Below are 19,589 nucleotides of genomic sequence, written 5' to 3'. Positions count from 1 at the left end.
CCTGCTGATGACTCGTGTGCATGTACCCAGCGTATGGCAGCTCCCGTTGTCAGGGAGCAAAGATTAATGCAGTTTTTCTGCTGCTGCATCTCATGAGCACCAGCACATGTCCAATACACAGTTCTTTATAAGATGTAAAAATATTCCACCATATGTTCCATTAAACAGGCACAGATATATTCCAATCCTTGCTGAGACTACATCCTTTTCTATTTTTAATTGTGTCATCTGTTACAATAGGGAGTTAGAGCGCAGAAAGGTGGAACAAGCCAGGCTCGTTTTCTAATGTGTTGCAGCATTGCTGCCTTTGGAGCCTGTCATAGGAGCTTACAAAACATCTATCTCCCTTATAAAAACATCAACACCAAAACTCTTATGTTATTCTTCACTCTGTAGATTGAGCGGGGATGTTATTCCCACTCACGTCTCCTTAGACCCTGGATTTGCCGAGCGCTTCCCTCCTTTGGCTCATCAGTTTTGTTGGTTTGGCCTGGAGGGATTTATTTTGCAGATAGATACAAACTAACATTGCTGAATGGTAGTTAATGTCATGGTTTCACGGTTCAAAAACACACTAGTGTCAGACAAGGATTTAAAGTTATGGGGTGCTGATTTTATGGTGGACCTTGAACAGCTTCTCTCGTCTTTTCTGTGTCTCTGGGGGTTGGGTGACAGACAGGGCTGGGCTTGGTGTAAATAAAGGATCTTAGTGCCCTCTTATTTCTGTAATTGTTCTCCAAAGTGTCCCAGGGGTAAGGTCTCAGCCCTGGTAGCGAGGAATCCTTGCTGAAAGAAGAATGGGAAGTAAAACTTCTAAAAAATAGTTGTCTCTTCTTTAGAGAAATTGTGCATGGTCCACCTGTCAGGAAAATTCCAGCACTGATTTTTCTATGATTACAAGGGATTCGTAGGTTTGAGTTTCTTTTGAAAATCATCACCTTGAGTTCAGGGCCTCCTGCAATATGGATGTACCCCCGAGTACTGTGAGCATCATTGCTGCTCTCCAGCGTCCCAGAAGGTGAAGGCTTGAAACCAATGTAAGCTCTGGGTAGGATCTATGAAGTTATTCAAATACCCAGTTTGCTGTAAAATCAGAAGGACAATAATTATTCACACTTTGTGCCAGGGCTCAGCCACCCTCACGGTAAGAAAGTGTTTCCTGATGTTCAGAGGGAACCTCCTGCATTTCAGTTTATGTCCGTTGCATCTGGTCCTGTCACTGGGCACCACCGAAAACAGCCTAGCTCCATCTTCTTTGCTCCATCCCATCAGATATTCATATACATAAAGAAGATCCCACCTCAACCTTTCTCCGTCTTCTCCATCTTCTCCGTCTTCTCCGTCTTCTCCTGGCCGAACTGTCCCAGCTCACTCAGCCTTTCCTCATGGGAGAGGTGTTCCAGACCCTTAGTCATCTTTGTGGCCCTTTGCTGGACTCTCTCTAGCATGTCCATGTCTCTCTTGTACTAAGGAGTTCAGACCAGGACACAGAACTCCATGCGTGGCCTTACCAGTGCTGAGTAGAAGAGAACAATCAGCTCCCTTGATCTGCTGGTAATGTTTTGCCTAATGCAGCCCAGGATTCCATTCACCTTCTTTGTGGCAAGGGCATGTTACTGGCTCATGTTCAACTTGGTGTCCACCAGGAGCCCCAGATCTTTTTTCCTGAGCTTTCACTTGAGGGAACTCCAGTGTCGTTACCTGGGCTTGTGTCCACTGTGGAAGCTTGAACCTCCTACCTGTGATCATTGGTAGAATAGAATCATAGAACAGAATAATTCTGGTTGGAAAAGATGTTTCGGATCATTGAGTCCAACGGTTAAGCCAACACTGCCAAGTCCGCCTCTAGACCATGTCCTTAAGAACCTCATTTTCATGTCTTTTAAACACCTCCAGGGATGGTACTTAGCTTACAAATGGGTGTATTACCATATTATAACACACACAAATACCTGAAGTAGCATCAATCTTGGTTGTTCAAGTGCTAATAGTGGTAATGATGAATGGTTGTAGCACTTCTACTACCAAACCAAAGGCTCGGTGTGAAGCTTTGCAACCTGCTCGCAACTCTTTGTGTGCTATTAATACCCAGACTAGCCAGGTTAAGTCTGACTTGATATATCTCTGTGCTGTAATCGCAGCTCCTGCTGTAGTGGAAGTTATCCTGAGAAACCCTTAATATGAACGGTACAACCTTTTTTTTAAATGCCACAATTTGATTTCTATTTTTATTCTTTGTTAGAATTGCATTAATCCATTCTATTAGGTTTTGAGCAATTCCTGGTGGTCTTTGTTTCTCCTCTTGTAATGGTGTAGTGTGTGATGATGTGTCTTCTGTGTTGAGTGTTCCGCGAAGCAGGTAACGGCGGTGCCTGTACTTAAAACTCTTTTGCAAAATTGGAGAGTGTACAGAGAAGAGCTGTGACAACTGTTTGAAGTGTGCAAATCGGGCTTTAAAATGCATGCCATCTGAACTTGTGTTTGAGACATCCAATAGGACTTGATCGTGGTGTCTAAGTACCTCTCTGAGAAGAAAGACATCAAATAGATAGCTTAGGACTCATTAATCTAACATCCCCACACGTAACAAGATCAGGAGATAGGAGTCAAAGCTAGACAAATTCAATCTTTCTCTATGAGGATAAGTAGCCATTAGAACTGCTTATTAAGGGGACGTGATGGATTTGGCATTGCTTCGAACCTTTAAATCAAGATTCAAATGTCTTTTTATAAGATACTTTAGTCCAGCTACAGTCTACGGTCTTGATGTAGGAGTGATGGGACAAAATTTTATGGTAGGAAATCAGATTGGATAATCAGAATTGCTCTCTCTGGCCTTTAAAATCTATGAATCCATGAATTTATAATGCTTTTTAAAGTGCTTTTAGGTTGAAGGAATGCCCATAACATACTCTGCTGTTGTTGCTCTGTTCACCACCCATGTATTTTTTGTCTGCTAAAATCAGTTTTGTTCAGTTTGTGTGGCTTCTTAGGTTTTTCTTTTTTTCCCCAAATGTGGATACAACTTTTCAGGAGAGGGATGCTGAGTGCACTGCTAAGATTTTGCAGACCTAATCAACGTTAGGTAAAGAACTTTACAGAGTTATAAAATGGAAAAGGATGCCCACGATCCCTTCTGCCCCGTACAGCTGTACCATATGGTCTCTTCAGGAAACCCAGCAAGCTTCATCTCGGAGCATGTAGCAAGATCAGTGCTGTTGTTTGGGTACCACCACGCAAGCAGCTGCATTTGCAGATGCCCAGCAGATGATGGCTTGTACTTCTCTTGTGCTGAGCATGGGGTGCCGAACATCCTACAGGGTTTTATAAATCCAAACACAACTCCCCTTTTCCTTAGCTCAGCCTCTTTGAGGCTTTCCAGGTTCCTTGTTGAATTTGGAGTCCAAACGATGCACCTGAAATGAAAATCTTCCTTTTGTGTTGAGTAAAATATCTTAGTCAAGAGCATTGGTTCTGTTTATGTGCTACTGGATGACTCTCCTGCCAGGTCATGAGCTTGCAAACATTTATTTATCCCATGTCTTACAGAAGTGTCAAGGGGAAGAGGCAGCTTTTCCCCATTCTTTGCATCTGCTTTCTTTTCCTAATTCTTTGGGGGCTGACCCTTTTGAGCATAGGCAAAGTTGTCTGATCATGCTTTGACTTATGCAAGTTTTATGGTGTTTTTTGTTTAGTTGATTTTTCCTTTCAGGGGAAAAAAAATACACAAAAAAGAGGCTCAAATAGTCTGGCTGAATTAGTCTTATTGATGGCTTTTTTTCTACTTATTTTTATTAAAGTTTTGCATTCCTTTCAGTGTACAGCTTTTAGCTGCCTCTCAGTAAATACCTTATAAATAACTGAAATAAATAATGCTCGTAAAAGGGATTGGTGTAGTGCATCACATCTAGAGGGCTCATCAGCGGAGGATATACTAGAGAAATCAGACCTGTCCTGACCAGATGAAGAACCTGAGTGCTCTAATGGGTCTGTTCCCTCTCTAATTCCTGTTACTTGCTCATTAATGACTCCCCGTGACAGGTTGGTGCCATGTGCAGTCCCATTACCTTGATCTGAGAGGCTGAGCAAAGGTTTTATCAGCATGTGATAAAGTCTCCGTTGCCACCTCAAGATGGTTTCTTATCCCCCATTGATTTTAAGGATTGCAGCAGCACAAACGACTGGTGCCAAACTCTCAGTTCACGTAAATCTGTGCAGTGATCTCTTCTGAATGTGCCTCATCCTGGAGGACTACTATATGCCTTTTAAAAATTAAACCTACAAGGCTTTTAAAGTGAGATGTCTGTTTTAACACTGGCTTTGCAGCATCTGTCCAGCACAGCTTGATGTGTTGCTCCTTTGGTAGAATTACTGCTCGCATGGTCAGAACTTGGAAATTGAAAGGGATTTTCCACATCCAGCACAGGAACTATGTGGATTTTGGTAGACCAATCCTTGGCCAAATTAAGTTAGATCTATCCCAAAATAGCTTAGTCCACCTCAAGATCCATGAGACTCAAGTTTGAGTCTTAGTCCTGCCATTTCCCACGTAAAAGCCATATCTAACGCTGACCTTTGGCTGTTCCAGAGTGCATATCTTGTACTTTTGGGATGACTGAGCTTTATGTTAGTACATAAATATTATGCTCAAATTAAAATATTAGATAAAATTTTAGGGTGGAGACTTAAACTTGAGTCACTTTCTCACCTGCCTGACACATGCTTCACTCTTCTCTTGCATTCGTTTCTCAGATTCTTTTGCATGCATGCCTGTTTTCCAAAATATTTAATAATTATGAAAGCTCTTGGATTTGCCTCAATGTGAAATGGCACTTGTGTGAAGTTTTAACCATTTCATGCAACAGAAAAACTGCTTCCCAGTCAGTTCTGATTTTGCAGCTCAGGTTAGAAAGGTGCCTGGATGCTGTAGCTGCTGTTTTCCCTTCTGGAGTTGCACCCATTACATTAACACATTCTATGAAATTTAATGTCCACGCAAGTGGTTTTGCTACTTTGAGTTGCAGAGTTGGTGGTCCCAGAAGAATTTTTAGATTATGGCAAATTTTGTCTTTGAAATGAACAATATATAGATTGCATGGGAGATTGATTTGTTAGGATTGCAGATGCAGAAAGAGAGGGAATTATAATATCTGTGGCACCTCTTCCCCTAGAGAAGCGAATGTTTATTAGTGAAAAATCTCAGTTTATTCCGTATAACACCGTGCGTCTATCAAAGGATAATAATTATTAGCTCAGTTGTAGACAATTCCTTGAGGCTTTATCTTGCTCATTTGCCAAACTCTACACTAAAATATGTTATTGAGGTCTGGCAAGGAAGGTGAAACTATATGGTGAAATTCAAGCCTGTTTTGAATACTCATGTTGTCCAGGTACATTCATTACTTTTTTATGCTATTTGGTGACTTTTGGTGTCAACCAAATGAGGCACAGAAATGACCTTACAACCCTTGAGGTTATAAGGAAGGTATGTATTTATTTACGACGTCGGACACACGGGGAATCATTTCACCTAATACATGTGTAAAATTACAGTAGCTGTGAGCTTGGTTAAATATAGTGAAGTGTTACATATTCATGAAAGTTTTAGGAACGCCTATACATATTCATAACCTGTCCCCGAGAAGGCGGTTCTTATTACAATGAGTTCCAGGAGACCATTTCCATAGTCTCCACCTCTGGCTCCTCCTGTTTGCAGCTGCACAGTGATCGTGAACCCGGGTCCTCTTTCTCTGTACATGGTCACCTTTGGTCCAGTGTGATGAGTTGGTTAGGACTCAGACTACTGAGCTGGTTAAAACTGGCGTATCTCCTGTCCTGTGCCCAAGTTTCTGTAATCTAGTTCACCCAAGAATGCACCAAGGATGCACCCAAGGATTACTATCTTTGCAAGTCGTCAGTGAAGTCCTGTTTCTTGTACAATAAGTTACACAGAGCTAAGCAAGGCTAGGCAATAGTGATGTGGGTTAAAGGGTTAGCTCTCTAAGTCTCTTTAGTGATGTGGGGTAAGGTTAGTTCTTTAAGTGTCAAGTGTTAGTTCTTTAAATTAGTTAATTGTCAATTCCCTGTATCACCAGGAAAGACCAGAACAGAAAAGGGGATTTTGTCTGTCAGTGCAATAATATTAGTGACTTGTTCAAAGTTACAGGCCACGTCAAAGTCTGCAGAGTCATTAAAATGGAGGATTTCTTAAAATTCTACAGAAATAATTAAGCTATGTTTCTAATCTGTTCTTTTTTCCTTACTTAAATATTGAAGTGTGACTGATAATGGGTTATGAGTTTTTAGAACTGGAAGCATTCCTGAGAAAAATCTCACATGCAAATATGAAGACTGTCATTTATTTAGCATCTTTCCTTGTGAAAGACCTCAAAGTGCTTTGCATACTCAATACTCTAAGTCCAAAAGTAGTGACCTTCTGTTAATTTGAGAGTGAATTTGATGGTGAACATTCAAGGTTGTTAAAAGGCCACTTTTTTCATATACATAAACACTCATATTTCTTAAATCTGATGTCCCTCTGTATTGCAGAACCAACCAGTATTTCCAGCATTCAGCTGCTCTTAGGGTGTTCTCCTCTCCTACAACTGCCTGAAAGGAGGTTGGAGCATGGAGGGGGTTGGTCTCTTCTACCAAGGAGCAAGTCACAAAACAAGAGGAAAGAGCCTCAAGTTGCACCAGGGAAAGTTTAGGTTGGATATTAGGAAAAAAGTCTTCACAGAAAGGGTTGTCAGGCATTGGAACAGGCTGCCCAGAGAAGTGCTGGAGTCACCATCCCTGAAGGTGTTTAAAAGGCATTTAGACAAGGGACATGGTTTAGTGCTAGAGTTAGGTTATGGTTGGACTCGATGATCCTGAAGGTGTCTTCCAACCAAAATGATTCTATGATGGAAAAGCCCAAGAAGCTCCTTAGCTCCAACACAGAAGATGATCGCAGTGAAGCAGCTGAACTAAAACAAAGAAAATATTTTTACTATTAAAGTCTTGAACAAGGAGATAGAAGATACCAGAATGGAGAGCAGTGTTCTGCCTCTTAATCGCTATTCAGAGCAATGAGTATTTATTATGTGATTTGTTGCCTCTTCATTGAGGGCGTGTTGCCAGCTGGAGATGTTCCATGTGTCTCAAGGCATGGACTGCGTGAGGAGCTGGGTCTGTTCAGCCTGGAGAAGGCTGAGAGATCTTATTTATGGTGATAAATATCTCCATGGTGGGTGTCAAGAGGATGGACCAGACTCTTTTCAATGATGCCCAACAATAAGATGAGGGGCAATGGGCACAGACTGAAGCACAGGAGGTTCCATCTGAATATCAGGAGAAACTTCTTTCCTTTGAGGTGCCAGAGCCTGGAACAGGCTGCCCAGGGAGTTTGTGGAGTCTCCTTCTCTGGAGACCTTCAAACCCACCTGGACACATTCCTGTGTGATCTGCTCTGATGAACCTGCTTTAGCAGGTGGGTTGGACTGGATGAGCTTTTGAGGTCCCGTCTAACCCCAGCCATTCTGTGACTTTGTGATTCTGTCTCCAGCCCTGGGAATTTAATGCACTTGCTATAAGATGAAGAGTTAAAAAGTCTGGGACTGGAAGAGTCAGAGATCTGTGCAAGGTCCATGGAATGGAGATTTTGTGGTCGTTGCAAGCAGTCATGTCCCATCATGTCACAACACATGACAAGTGGATTCACCATTTATGCATCCAAGTGACCCAATTTATCAATTTTTTGAGTAATAGGCATTACCAGCTCCTGTCCCCTTTCTCTCATGAGTTACCTACCCAAACACAACTTCCTCATGCTGTTTTGAAAGAAAATAAATTAAAAAACAAAGAAATTACTGAAAATCCAATATTTTTTTTCTCTGAAAAAGGGTACTGCTTCTTTATCTTTTCTTTCTCTGCTGTTGACAGTGACCTCTTTGGAGAGAAGCCTTCGATCTCTGGGGACCTCAAATGATACTCAAGAGCTGCAGGATGGACTGTGAGTTTGGTTTGAATTGCTGTAGATCTCCTTTTGTCCCAGCCTTTTCACTACTTTTCCTCATCTATCCTCCTTTTCTTCTATCCATTTTTTATACCTGGACAATTTTTTTTGTCAAGCTTACTTAATTTTGTTCCTTTCTGTTGGTGATTAATTATGGTAGGACATGTATTGATCGTATAAAGCCTTGCTTGTGCTGGTTTCAGGTGGCAGAGAATGGTAGGTAGATAACAGAAAATGATGACCCACAGTGTAAGAGGTTTTTCTGTCATTGTATATGGGTTGTTATTTTCTGCTGTTGTTTTTTTTTTTTTTTTTTGTTCTTTTATATTTATTTTAATGTGAAGCCAGACTAGGATGCTTGTGTAGTTTTTTCTTTTTTCCTTTTTTTCTTCTGCCTCGCCTCTTTGCCAAAGATTGTGAATCTAAGAGAAAAAAGAGAGTGAAAAGGTATTTTATAGGTGGAATAGTGTGTTGTGGTGTCAAACCTGCATCACATGGCACAAAACTGTGAAAATGAAACTTCAGTTTCCCTTGCAATAGATACAGTTCATTAAACTCTGTGTTCTAGATATGTGTATACACAAGCACGCACAGTTAGTTTTCATCGTACGCATGCTAATTAGGGAATTAAAATGGCTTTTCCAAATGTAGCACGATTTATTAAAGCTGCTTCCCTTAATGCAGCTCGCATGCTAGAATCAAGTGCTTAGGATGTGGCTCTGATTTTGTGTATGTGGCTGCAGTTCCTGCTGAGATTTGACTGTGAACAAAGGGAATAATTTGGTTTCTATTTCTTTATATTGGCTTTATACACTGTAATTTGTCTGGTGGACTTGGCCAACCTTCTCAGTGCAATATAAACTCTCAGACTGGTTTGCATTCTCCTCTGCTTTCATCAGTGCTTCAGATCTTCTATAATTCACATATGCTCTGTTTTGCAAACTTACAGATTAAAAATGGTAATAGCAATAATAGTCAGAACATTTGGAACTAAATTTAGGAGGTTGGAGAGGATGGAAGAGTAAAAAGGCAGCCTGTGGGGATCAATGTAGTCAGGAAAGATGTTTACATGTACAAAAGTATTTGTAGCATAAAACAAACCTGGTCACTGCTGAACATCCTTAACCCAGGAAAGCTTTTCTATCACAGAGAGTATCTGTTGTGCTTGTACTCCCAAACTATTATTTTATTTATTTATTTATTTTTAATTTAATGATCAATTCCTCAACTCTTCAGCATGCTTCGAAAACACAGCAAGATAATTTTCTTCTTTCCTGAGCAGTTACATAAATAGATGCATATTGCACTAATTGAGATAATTATTTTTAATCTCGGAATTATCATTAGCTGTCCAGATAGTGAAATGCAGCTTATTTTGTTTTTAAGTGTGCTTCTCTGCCCCTGTCGTCAGCCCCAGAATTCCTGGATCTGTCTCCTCTTGGTCTTGTCCCTCTTGGTTTATCCAGAAGATATCTCCTGATTTGACTTGTATTTCCAGGTCAAACAGTTGCAGGATGCCAAGCAAAGGAGGGAGGACCATCATGTGTCTTCCCCTCAATCATCACATTCTTTCACCCTGTCCTAACGCTGTTTTGTCCTTCATGTTGCCTGTGATTTCATCACCAGGTATAGAGAAGGAGCCTTGGATGCTCTACGAGCACCTCTGCCCATCTCTCATGAGAGCTGCACCAGCAAAAAGCAGCACGCCATGAATCATGAGAGCTGGCAGTGCCGCATATATCTCTATGTTCAGGGACAAGCAGAGGGTCAGCTCTTCAGGTGAGACCTTTGGAGCAGCATTTTCTGCTTCCCTGGCTGCAAATCATGGCTTAATTTTCCTCCTCTGCCACTTGACCCCTTGCCTTCAAAGGCTGATGCATGTTTCTCCTTGAACATCCTCTACCTTGGAGGATGGTTGGGCAGCAACGAGTGGACATTTGGTAGGTTTATAGCCTTGGTGATTAGAAAAGTGATAGTATTTTGTGGGTATATAAATAGTAAAATTAGCATTTTCTACTTTTATACTGACTAGGTGACTATCACTGCCTAAAATGAGACTGTTAAACAGGCAAGGGGAGGCAGAGTATTTGGGAATAGGGATTCACAGTGAACAGTGGTCCTACCATGTAGGGCATTTAGCTACAATAGTTCGTATACTGCAAAAATATTTGCTTACCTAGCTGCAGGGTCCTGCTAAAACAAAACACAAAACAAACCCAAAGTTGCTTGACTCCTTTTCAAATTCATGCAGACTTTCTGCCTCTTATGCACAGGACTTATAATATCATCAGATGAGTGCAGGCTTCTTACTGTCAGGCTGGGCTATTCCCTTTTCTGAAATGGTTTCTCTCCCTTTGATAGCTAAGTCGTTTAGAATAAGGGATGTATCTGCGGGAAGTGGATTTGGGAGAGTTCATCTCAAACAGAGTCAGTGAGACCAACCTGGCCACTGATGCGTGAGTGGGATATATTAATATACGAGACCTAACAGTGAATAATCTCTGTCAAAGCTCTTCTCAGACCCAGCACAAATACTTGTGTGCTATGTGTTTGGAGTTGAAAGTCCTGACAAGTGAAACATAAATGCCCATAAGAACATTTAGATGTTGTTGACTGGATGCAGCTGACCCTGGATTAATTGGGAAAGGAATGGAAGCAAAAAGAAAAAAGGCACATGGAGCTGGGGTGATGAGCCTGGACCAGCAGGCAATCCTGACAGATTTCTCCAGTGATGCTTGGCTAAAACCAGCTTGTTAAGTACTGAACATTGCAGGAAAAATGTACACTTTTTTTTTTTTTTTTTCCTGACCTTTCATTTAATAATACAAACTCCCAAAGCATTTATCTGTCTCCTTAACCAGAGGGTGTGGGGTGAGGGTGTTCTCTGACATTAGACACTGAAGGTAACTAGCTTTTAATTTAAGCAAATACAATTGAATTCCTGGATAAATCACTGTCTACACAGGAAAGTGAAAACCGGTCTCTTCTTGTGAGTGGATATGCTGGGAGGAGTGACTGACACGCCAGAGGCTGTGCTGCCATCAGAGACCTGGACAGGCTGGAGAGTTGGGTGGGGAAAAATTTAATGAACTATAACATGGGCAAGTGTAGAGTCTTGTATCTGGGCAGGAACGACCCCAGGTTCCAGTATAAGTTGGGGAATGACCTATTAGAGAGCAGTGTAGGGGAAAGGGACCTGGAGGTTCTGGGGGACAGCAGGATGACCATGAGCCAGCACTGTGCCCTTGTGGCCAGGAAGGCCAATGGTACCTGGGTGGTGGTCAGTAGGTTGAGAGAGGTCCTCCTTCCCCTCTACTCCGCCCTGGTGATACCACACCTGGAATATTGTGTCTGATTCTGGCCCCTCAGAACCAGAAGGACAGGGAACTGCTGGAGAGAGTCCAGTGCAGAGCCATGGAGATGCTGAAGGGAGTGGAGCATCTCCTGTGTGAGGAAAGGCTGAGGGAGCTGGTGCTCTGGAGCTTGAAGAAGAGGAGACTGAGGGGTGACCTCATTAATGGTTATTAATATGTAAAGGGTGAGTGTCAGGAGGATGGAGCCAGGCTATTCTCGATGACAACCAATGACAGGAAAAGGGGTAATGGGTACAAACTGGAACACAAGAGGTTCCACTTAAATTTGAGAAAAAAATTCTCAGTGAGGGTGGCAGAGCCTGGCCCAGGCTGCCCAGGGAGGTTGTGGAGTCTCCTTCTCTGCAGACATTCAAACCCGCCTGAACACCTTCCTGTGTAACCTCATCTGGGTGTTCCTGCTCCAGCAGGGGTATTGGACTGTATGAGCTTTTGAGGTCTCTTCCAATTCCTGACATTCTGTGATTCTATGATATGCCTGATTTGTCTCCCAACACCCACAAAAAAGGGGCTGGAAATGAAAGCATCCCTGTAACCTGAGTAATTCTCCCTGGGCAATATGATACTCCATCCTGTATCAGTCTTACTCACTATTTTGTGATTACTGATCCAGCACATCAAGGGTGAAAGATGCCTTTGCCCAGCTGAGCATGCTGCAAAATGTCCATGTCCATGCTGAAAAATGTGTTGATTTCTCCTGATTTGAGGAAAAGCCCAGATTTGACCTTCCCCCTCCCTTCTTCCATTGACATTTTTTTTTTTTATGTGCACATTATTGAAATATATGGGTTTTTTTTGTGCAACTGAGAGATGGTTCAGCTCTACATATGTACAAAGTGTGAAAATAAACCCGCTTTTCTGATTGAATTGATACAGCAGTTCTGGTTGAGATGATGCACAACACAGAATTCCCATGGCCACAGCCTGAGTGTCCCATCTGAGTGATATTAGTGAATATATATCCATGAAGTATTCACTGTCTGCAGAACACTGACAAGACGCATAATACTTTAATGATTTCATTAGGATTATGCTGCAGGACTGATTATGGTGCAGGGACTGAAAAGGCGTTTCGAAGTATTTTCCAAATGGAAAGCTCAGTTCGGGATCTGAGCTGCCTGGAGGTGAGACAAAGGCAATGGTCATGGAAGAGGCCAAACATGCAGTTTTTGGATTGCTCCTCATACCTGCCTTTTGGCCAAACATTAACCTCACAGAGCACCTGTTTTCCATGGTTCTGTGAATTGTGCCAAAATATGGAAATGGTTTGTCACATTCTTGGCTGGATTTAGCAGGAACTTCATCTTCTTCACCCTTTCCCACGCAATTTGCCACGTTGCCGGAAGAATTTTTGGATAGTGAGTAAAATCACTTCATCCGTTTATTTTGCCATCACACAACCCTGAAATCAAGTAGTACCTATGGTGAAGCACAACTGATGGGACATATGCAAGATGCCCCATTTGGGGCTAGAAAAACATCCCTTGTCCAAGCTTGAAGCCTCTCTGAACAGCAAAAGTCAACTGAGGAATGACAATGAGCACTTCAGTCCACTCAGGCTCAGTCCAGAGTGGCTTGATGGATTTGTAGAAGCACTTTTGGAACATGGTAGCATTCAGGACATGGTCTTTAATCTACGACATGCTGGACGCAACCATGGTGCTTGCTTGACACAGGTTGTTCATATCACCTTTGTTATGGATAAGACACCTAGAGATAGGTGTCTATGTGAGCTCAGTCAATGGTTGTCTCTCAAGCTTCAGCTCATCCTGATAAGATAGGTGACTCTTGAGGCTATTAAGATGTCTCATGGAGCACAAGTCTTATGGTCCATGAGGGACCTGGGAGGTTCAGCCTGGAGAACAGAAGGCTGAGGGGAGACCTTCTGATCTCTGAATTGCCTGAAAGGAGGCTGGAGCATGGAGGGGCTTGATCTCTTCTTCAAGGAACAAGCAATAGGATGAGAGGAGGCAGCCTCTAGTTGCAGCAGGGAAGATTTAGATTGGATGTTAGGAAAAACTTCTTCCTGGAAAGTTTTGTTAGGCATTGGAACAGGCTGCCCTGGGCAGTGGTGGAGTCACCAACCCTGGAGATGTTTAAAAGCTGCTTAGATGAGGTTCTTAGGGACATGGTTTAGTGACAATGTTAAGTTAACAGCTGGACTTTATGACCAAAATGATTCTGTGATTCTATGTGGGGCTGGCAGTTTTGGCACAATACTTGGACTTCATTCTCTTCTGAAACAACAGCTGTAAGCCTGGTAGCACCCTAGGACATCTGAAATGATACTAGATGTCCCCATGAATTATATGGGGGAATTACCCCCATATAATTGGTAGTTTACCTTCAAGCTGAATCATTGTGTCTACAAACTTCACCATCCTCCTGGGGAGGCAGATGAATCCACTCTCCTCAACTTTCTGAATTGCCATAAAACAATGAAGGTTTTTTGTTTTTTGTTTTCCGCAATTTAATTATTTATGCGTATTGTTTCCTCTTTCCTTTCCTATCTTAGCTATTTTATAAGTTGGAGGTAGCGCTTAAAAAAAAACATTAGTTTTTTTTAAAGCTTCTGTTAAAAAATGTTTTCCTTAGGAATGCAGATTCCTTTAGAGCAGAAAGATATTTTAAAGCCACAATTTACTGAAAGAAGATTTTTTAAGTAAATCAGACAGAAGCTTTTAAGTGTCAGCATGTTTAATTAAGGGTAGGATTTAATGATATTTTATATGGTTTTGTTAGACTGCTTGTATAAGCTTAAAAAAAAAAGAGATTTCCATAAATATTTTGAAATGTCATTTTGATTCTGTTAATATGTTAAACCCTTCAAAGTAATACCTTCCCTGTTCAACTCAAAGTGGTCGGATTAACTTTATCTATCCTCCATTTATCGCTACTGGCATCAATTTCTGACATGAAAAACCTTCTAGGTTTGGCAGTAAAAATGGGTTGCCAGATTGCAACATTTGCATTTAACTGTATAATACACTCACTGCATTTATAACTGTATTTATGTGACACTTAAGAATCCCAGAGCTCCAGATATATGTGACATCTCTGTGATAAATTACAAAACCTGGTGATGAACTACAGAACTCTCCAATGATGATAAATTCATCTGCTTTTGACCACCTTCCCTGCTTAGAGAGGTCCTTGGAGTCTCCCTTCACATGCCTGAACAGTTTCTAATGGTCACTACAAATCAATCTGTCAGAGAAGTTTTTTCTTTTCAGCGTTTTCCTCCCAAATTGCCCTTGCCAGAGGTCTTGATGGACAGAAACCTTGGCCAAAGCAATAGCGTCTTCTCACGTCAAGCTAGCCTTCGGAATTAGGCTGTGAATTTTAAGCCACTGAGTGATGGAGTGATGATTAGTGATATGTGGCAAATGACGGATGCTCCAGGAGATGCATGCATAGGGGCAAGGAAAGATGTCATCTGGGGGATAAGCAACTATATCCTCTTGAAGGTCTTTCATTGCTGCTGCTTCTTACATTGGGTTTTTGTTGTTGTTTTTTGGGATCTTTTTATGCTTTCATGTCTCAGCTTGCAGTTTCTGGTCTCTCCTCAATGTCATGTTGAATCAAGAAATCAAGACCCTGGGAGCCCAGTTGCTGCTGGTATCTCTGGAGGTGAAAGCTGGGTTGTGTGGGAGCCCCAGGCCTCCCACATATCCTTGTTCCCACCTCCAGTTCGCAGATTTGCCCTTCAGCTTTAGCTCCAGCTGTTTAAGTTTGCAGATTATACTAAATTTGGTGGGAGTGTTGATCTGCTGGAGGGTAGGAAGGCCATACAGAGGGATCTGGACCAACTGGATTGACGGGCTGAGGCCAATTGTATGAGGTTCAACAAGGTCAAGTGACGGGTCCTGCACTTGGGTCACAACAAACCCAGGCAGTGCTACAGGCTCGGAGAAGAGTGGCTGGAAAATGCCTGGGGGAAAAGGACACGGGGGTGTTGGTGACAGTGACTGAACATGAGCCAGTGTGTACCCCGGTGGCCAGGAGGCCACTAGCATCTTGGCTTGTGTCAGTAATAGTGTGGCCAGCAGGACTAGACAAGTGATTGTACAACTGTACTCAACGGTGTTGAGGCCCCACCTAGAATCCCCTGTTCAGTTTTGGGCCCCTCAGTAAACGAAGGACATTGAAATACTAGAGAGAGTGCAGAGGAGGCGATGAAGCTGGTGAGGGATCTGGAGCACAAGTGTGATGGGAGTGGCTGAGGGACCTGGGGGGTTCAGCCTGGAGAACAGGAGCTGGGGGGAGACCTTGTGAATTCTGAACTGCCTGAAAGGAGGTTGGAGTATGGAGGGGGTTGGACTCTTCTCCCAAGTAACAAGTGATGGGACAAGAGGAAATGGCCTCAAGTTGTGCCAGGGGAGGTTTATATTGGATATTAGGAAAAAATTATTCACGGAAGGGGTTGTTGGGCATTGGAACAGGCTGCCCAGGACAGTGGTGGAGTCATCATTCCTGGAGGTGTTTAAAAAGCTTTTAGACGAGGTTCTTAGGGACATGGTCTAGTGCTAGAGACAGGCTAGGTTATGGTTGGACTCAATGATCTAAAGGGTCTCTTCCAACTGAAATGGTTCTGTGATTCTTTTCTGTGCTTCTAAGCACCATGGCTGTGACATCTTCAGGGCAGAGAGGGTCTGAAGAACAGGAGAAGTCTGTCACCACAGTGCGAACAGTTCCTTGTCCGCTCACTCAAAGAACAAGTTCTGAAGTAACGTCTCATGGTCTTTATGCTATTCACATGACAGATCTTGGTAAACAAAGAGATGACTCTTGTCTTCTGCCAGTGACTAGATGTTGTAAGAATAAACCTTCTCCCCACCCCATGCGTCCCTTTGATTTGGTGCCTTGGGTGAAAAGTGTGTGTTCCCATTTTGGAATCCAACTGCATCCTCAAGCAAACTCTCTATTTGTATTAATCGGAAGACAATTTTACACTAGTAGAAATGTAGCTGGATATTGCCATGTGTAAAAACACTGTCATGTTTGGTCTTTTCAGAAGTTTATTCTAAGATGTTTATCTGAGAAACACTGAACTCACACTGATGTTATTTTACTTTTTGTTTTGTGGGTGACAGCAGGAGGAATAAATAAATAAATACAATAAACTACTCCCATTCCAGCTCTTGGACTACCATGATAACAGCGATACTTTCACTAATTTTTCTGAAGTCTCTCTGAGCTTAATCAATGACACATATTCAGATCTCCTCTCCTATATATTAGTCAAAATATTAGTGATTTTAAATTTTGGGTTTTCTTCTTTTGCCATTTTCATATATTGAAAAAGAAATGTGGTATTTGACCAGGTTAAAAGATTGGCATTTTTAGTCAATAGAGTAAAATTTATCCTCCCTTGCCTCAAAAAACAAACCAGCTTATTGCATTTTGCCTTTTTCCCCCTGCAGTTAGAGATAATGGAAGACGAATTCACATTCTGTTAGCATAGCCTGCAGAGGGCAAATAATGTTTTTATTTGGGTTGAAACATCCAAGGGCAAGAAGTTTATCTTATGACTTGAGAGGAATCCTTATTGGGGTGACTTGCCTGTGGATTTATAAGCCCAAGTTTTGTAAACTTTTGGAGACCAAAACCCAATTCCTGGAGGGGGGGACAGGACGTCTGCATGTTTATGGTAAGTTTTTATGCCCATAGTTATACGTTTAGCGATGCAGTTCATGTTGATTGACTTGAGGACCCGTGGGATGAAGTTTTGTTTAATAATTCATGGATGCAGGCATGGAGTGCGTGGTTGTCAGCATCCATTCTGCTGTGGAATCCTTCAGGGCTCTGACATGCTAATCCAAACAATGTAATCTTTATTGGAATACTTTTGCTGGCTTTGTGGAAGGTCTCATTTATTCCCCGAGTCTTAACGCTGGCCATGAAGCCAGGAGCGGCGGTCTCGTCAATGAGAATGATGTCTGTCGTGATCTGTGGCTTCGGCTGATCCATTCAGTCACGTTTCTGCAGGCTGTTTATGGAAGCAATTAACATCCTCTGAAAGGTTTGCTGGGTCTGAGGGGAAAAGAAGAAAAAGAAGTAAAAGAAGAGTCAGATCTCAGAAAAGAGCATGAGGATCTGCCAAGCTGTTGCTTGCTGGACGAGTCACTCTGACTTGCTAATATTACTGTGTTTTTTTCACTGCAATGGTTTAATGGATGAGTAAGAGAGTCATAGAATCATTTTGGTTGGAAGATACCATCAAGACCATTGAGTTCAACCACTGAACCATATCCCTAAGAACCTCATCTACCGTGCTCAATCAAGGCCGTAGTAAACCCTCTGCATAGAGACTCTTGTCTTCCCACCATTGGAGGCACCACCAGGGGTTAGTCAGATCTTTATGCAATGGGTACGGACATCAGATGTTTTAACTGAGTAAGGACATAGTTTTCAACAAGGAACACTTCCACAGAGCATTAATAAGAGATCAGGAGGAAATCTCATAGGGGATTGGGTTTAAATATTTTTTCCTACCTTGTTTGAAGTGGAACTAGATAAGCCAGGTGAGGATGCTCTTTGGGAAAATGTCTTGGAGGAAGTGAATAATGCCAGAAGAAAACTACAAAGAAAATGAAAGATAAGCTAAGGCTGCTTTCAAGAAATTATAATTTTAGTACAGCATTGACTGCTTTTTAGTAATGTCACAGCTTTTGCAATTTAGCTTGTGATTTAGGAGATTTATTCCAGGAAATGCTTGCAATCGACCATGGGTCCGCGACCTCTTCTTGAATAACCAAGCTGAAGGTCAAGTGTTTGACAAACATGCGTGTTTTATTTTTAAAGAAGTCAAACCTCAAGGGGATTATACATGTTTACCAGGACATTTTATAACGCTGTCTCATTATATTCTCTCTCCCAGTGTTCACAAAACACAGATGCAATTTCTATATGGAGAGCTTGCCTGTTCACATCCTGTGATCTTCATGCGTTCAGTCTTGCAGAATAATGAACAAGTGATGTCATGCCTCTCTCCTAGATTGCAATGTCACAGCATGGGAATTTTCTTTCTAGATTTAAGATAATGAGGGAAAAAACAAAAACAATCTTAGTTCTCCAGTAGACATCCTTAGGGGTTAAACAAGCCGAAGAGGAATTTTCATCCTCCTTTTAAACTTATTTTATTAGTATTAGTACAGTAAATAATTCCAGAAGGTTAAGACTTTACACGTGAACCCTTGTACTTTGCAACAGTAAACAGTTCAATAAAGTTTGAATATTTGAGAACCATGAGTGCTATGCACTTTGTCCCATGGCAACAACCATGTTATGCAAGGCACAGGCAAAGGAATCAAACTTGTTAAAGCATTCAAAAGGTATAGGTTTCAATGAGTTAGTTTGCTTTCAACTGTATTTCTACTTTTCTTTCTCTTAAGCTGCAGGAAATGGTAACCCTGCATGCCAAAGTCTTGTCTAACACCCTTTTAGAAGGTGTTCAAATTATAATATCCTCCCTTTTGGATGAAAAATCAGAATCGTTTCAGTTGGAAGAGACCCTCAGGATCGTTGAGTCCAACTGTAACCTAACCTAACTCTAGCACTAAATTGTGTCCCTAAGAACATCGTTTAAATGTCTTCTAAACACCTCCAGGGGTGGTGACTCCACCACTTCCCTGGGCAGCCTGTTCCAATGCCTGACAACCCTTTCCATGAAGAACTTTTTCCTTGTATCCAATCTAAACCTCCCCTGGTGCTACTTGAGGCCATTTCCTCTCGTCCTACCACTTACTACTTGGGAGAAGAGACCAACCCCTCTATGCTCCAACCTCCTTTCAGGTAGTTGTAGACAACGAGGAGGTCTCCCCTCAGCCTCCTTTTCTTCAGGCTAAACAGCCCCAGTTCCCTCAGCCACTCTTCATAAGACTTGTGCTCCAGCCCCTCACCAGCTTCGAGAAATCCGTTGCCTTTAGAGGAGGTGATTGTGTCTGGAGTACAGTCTTACTTCTTGGAAGCAAAACCTGAGGTGGAGGAGAAATAAAAACACAGCAGGAGAAGAAAGAGCAGCAGCTTTTGGGTTTGGTGCTGACTCCCAAGAGGTGTAAACTGAAAAATATTGGGTTTGACCAAAAATAGCATGTAGCCGATCAGGGCTGCCTAGCAAGCGTGTACCACCCTTGAGCCAAAATGCTACTTCTAGATGCATTTTTGAGCGTGGCTTTATGCAGGACTTCAGAGGAAGGTGATTGAGGCGATTAAGCAAAGAA

The 19,589-nt window shown here is 42.1% G+C and overlaps 1 protein-coding gene across 41 annotated transcripts in view; it reads left to right on the top strand.

Annotated features, from left to right (window-relative positions):
• The window catches only part of TSNARE1 (t-SNARE domain containing 1), a 540,792-nt gene that overhangs the window by 193,535 nt on the left and 327,668 nt on the right, over positions 1–19,589 (top strand). For all 41 annotated transcript variants that reach the window (XR_010470816.1, XM_065054562.1, XM_065054558.1 and 38 more), the window contains one exon: positions 7,924–7,993. Coding sequence is in view for 40 of the 41 variants with exons in the window: in XM_065054562.1 (XP_064910634.1) it covers positions 7,924–7,993 (70 nt within the window). In the remaining variant the exon portion in view is untranslated. The remainder of the gene's footprint in view (positions 1–7,923; positions 7,994–19,589) is intronic.

The sequence above is a fragment of the Columba livia genome, chromosome 2 (genome assembly GCF_036013475.1).
Source record: "Columba livia isolate bColLiv1 breed racing homer chromosome 2, bColLiv1.pat.W.v2, whole genome shotgun sequence".
Classification (NCBI taxonomy): domain Eukaryota; kingdom Metazoa; phylum Chordata; class Aves; order Columbiformes; family Columbidae; genus Columba; species Columba livia.
This window is presented reverse-complemented; position numbering and strand designations above follow the sequence as displayed.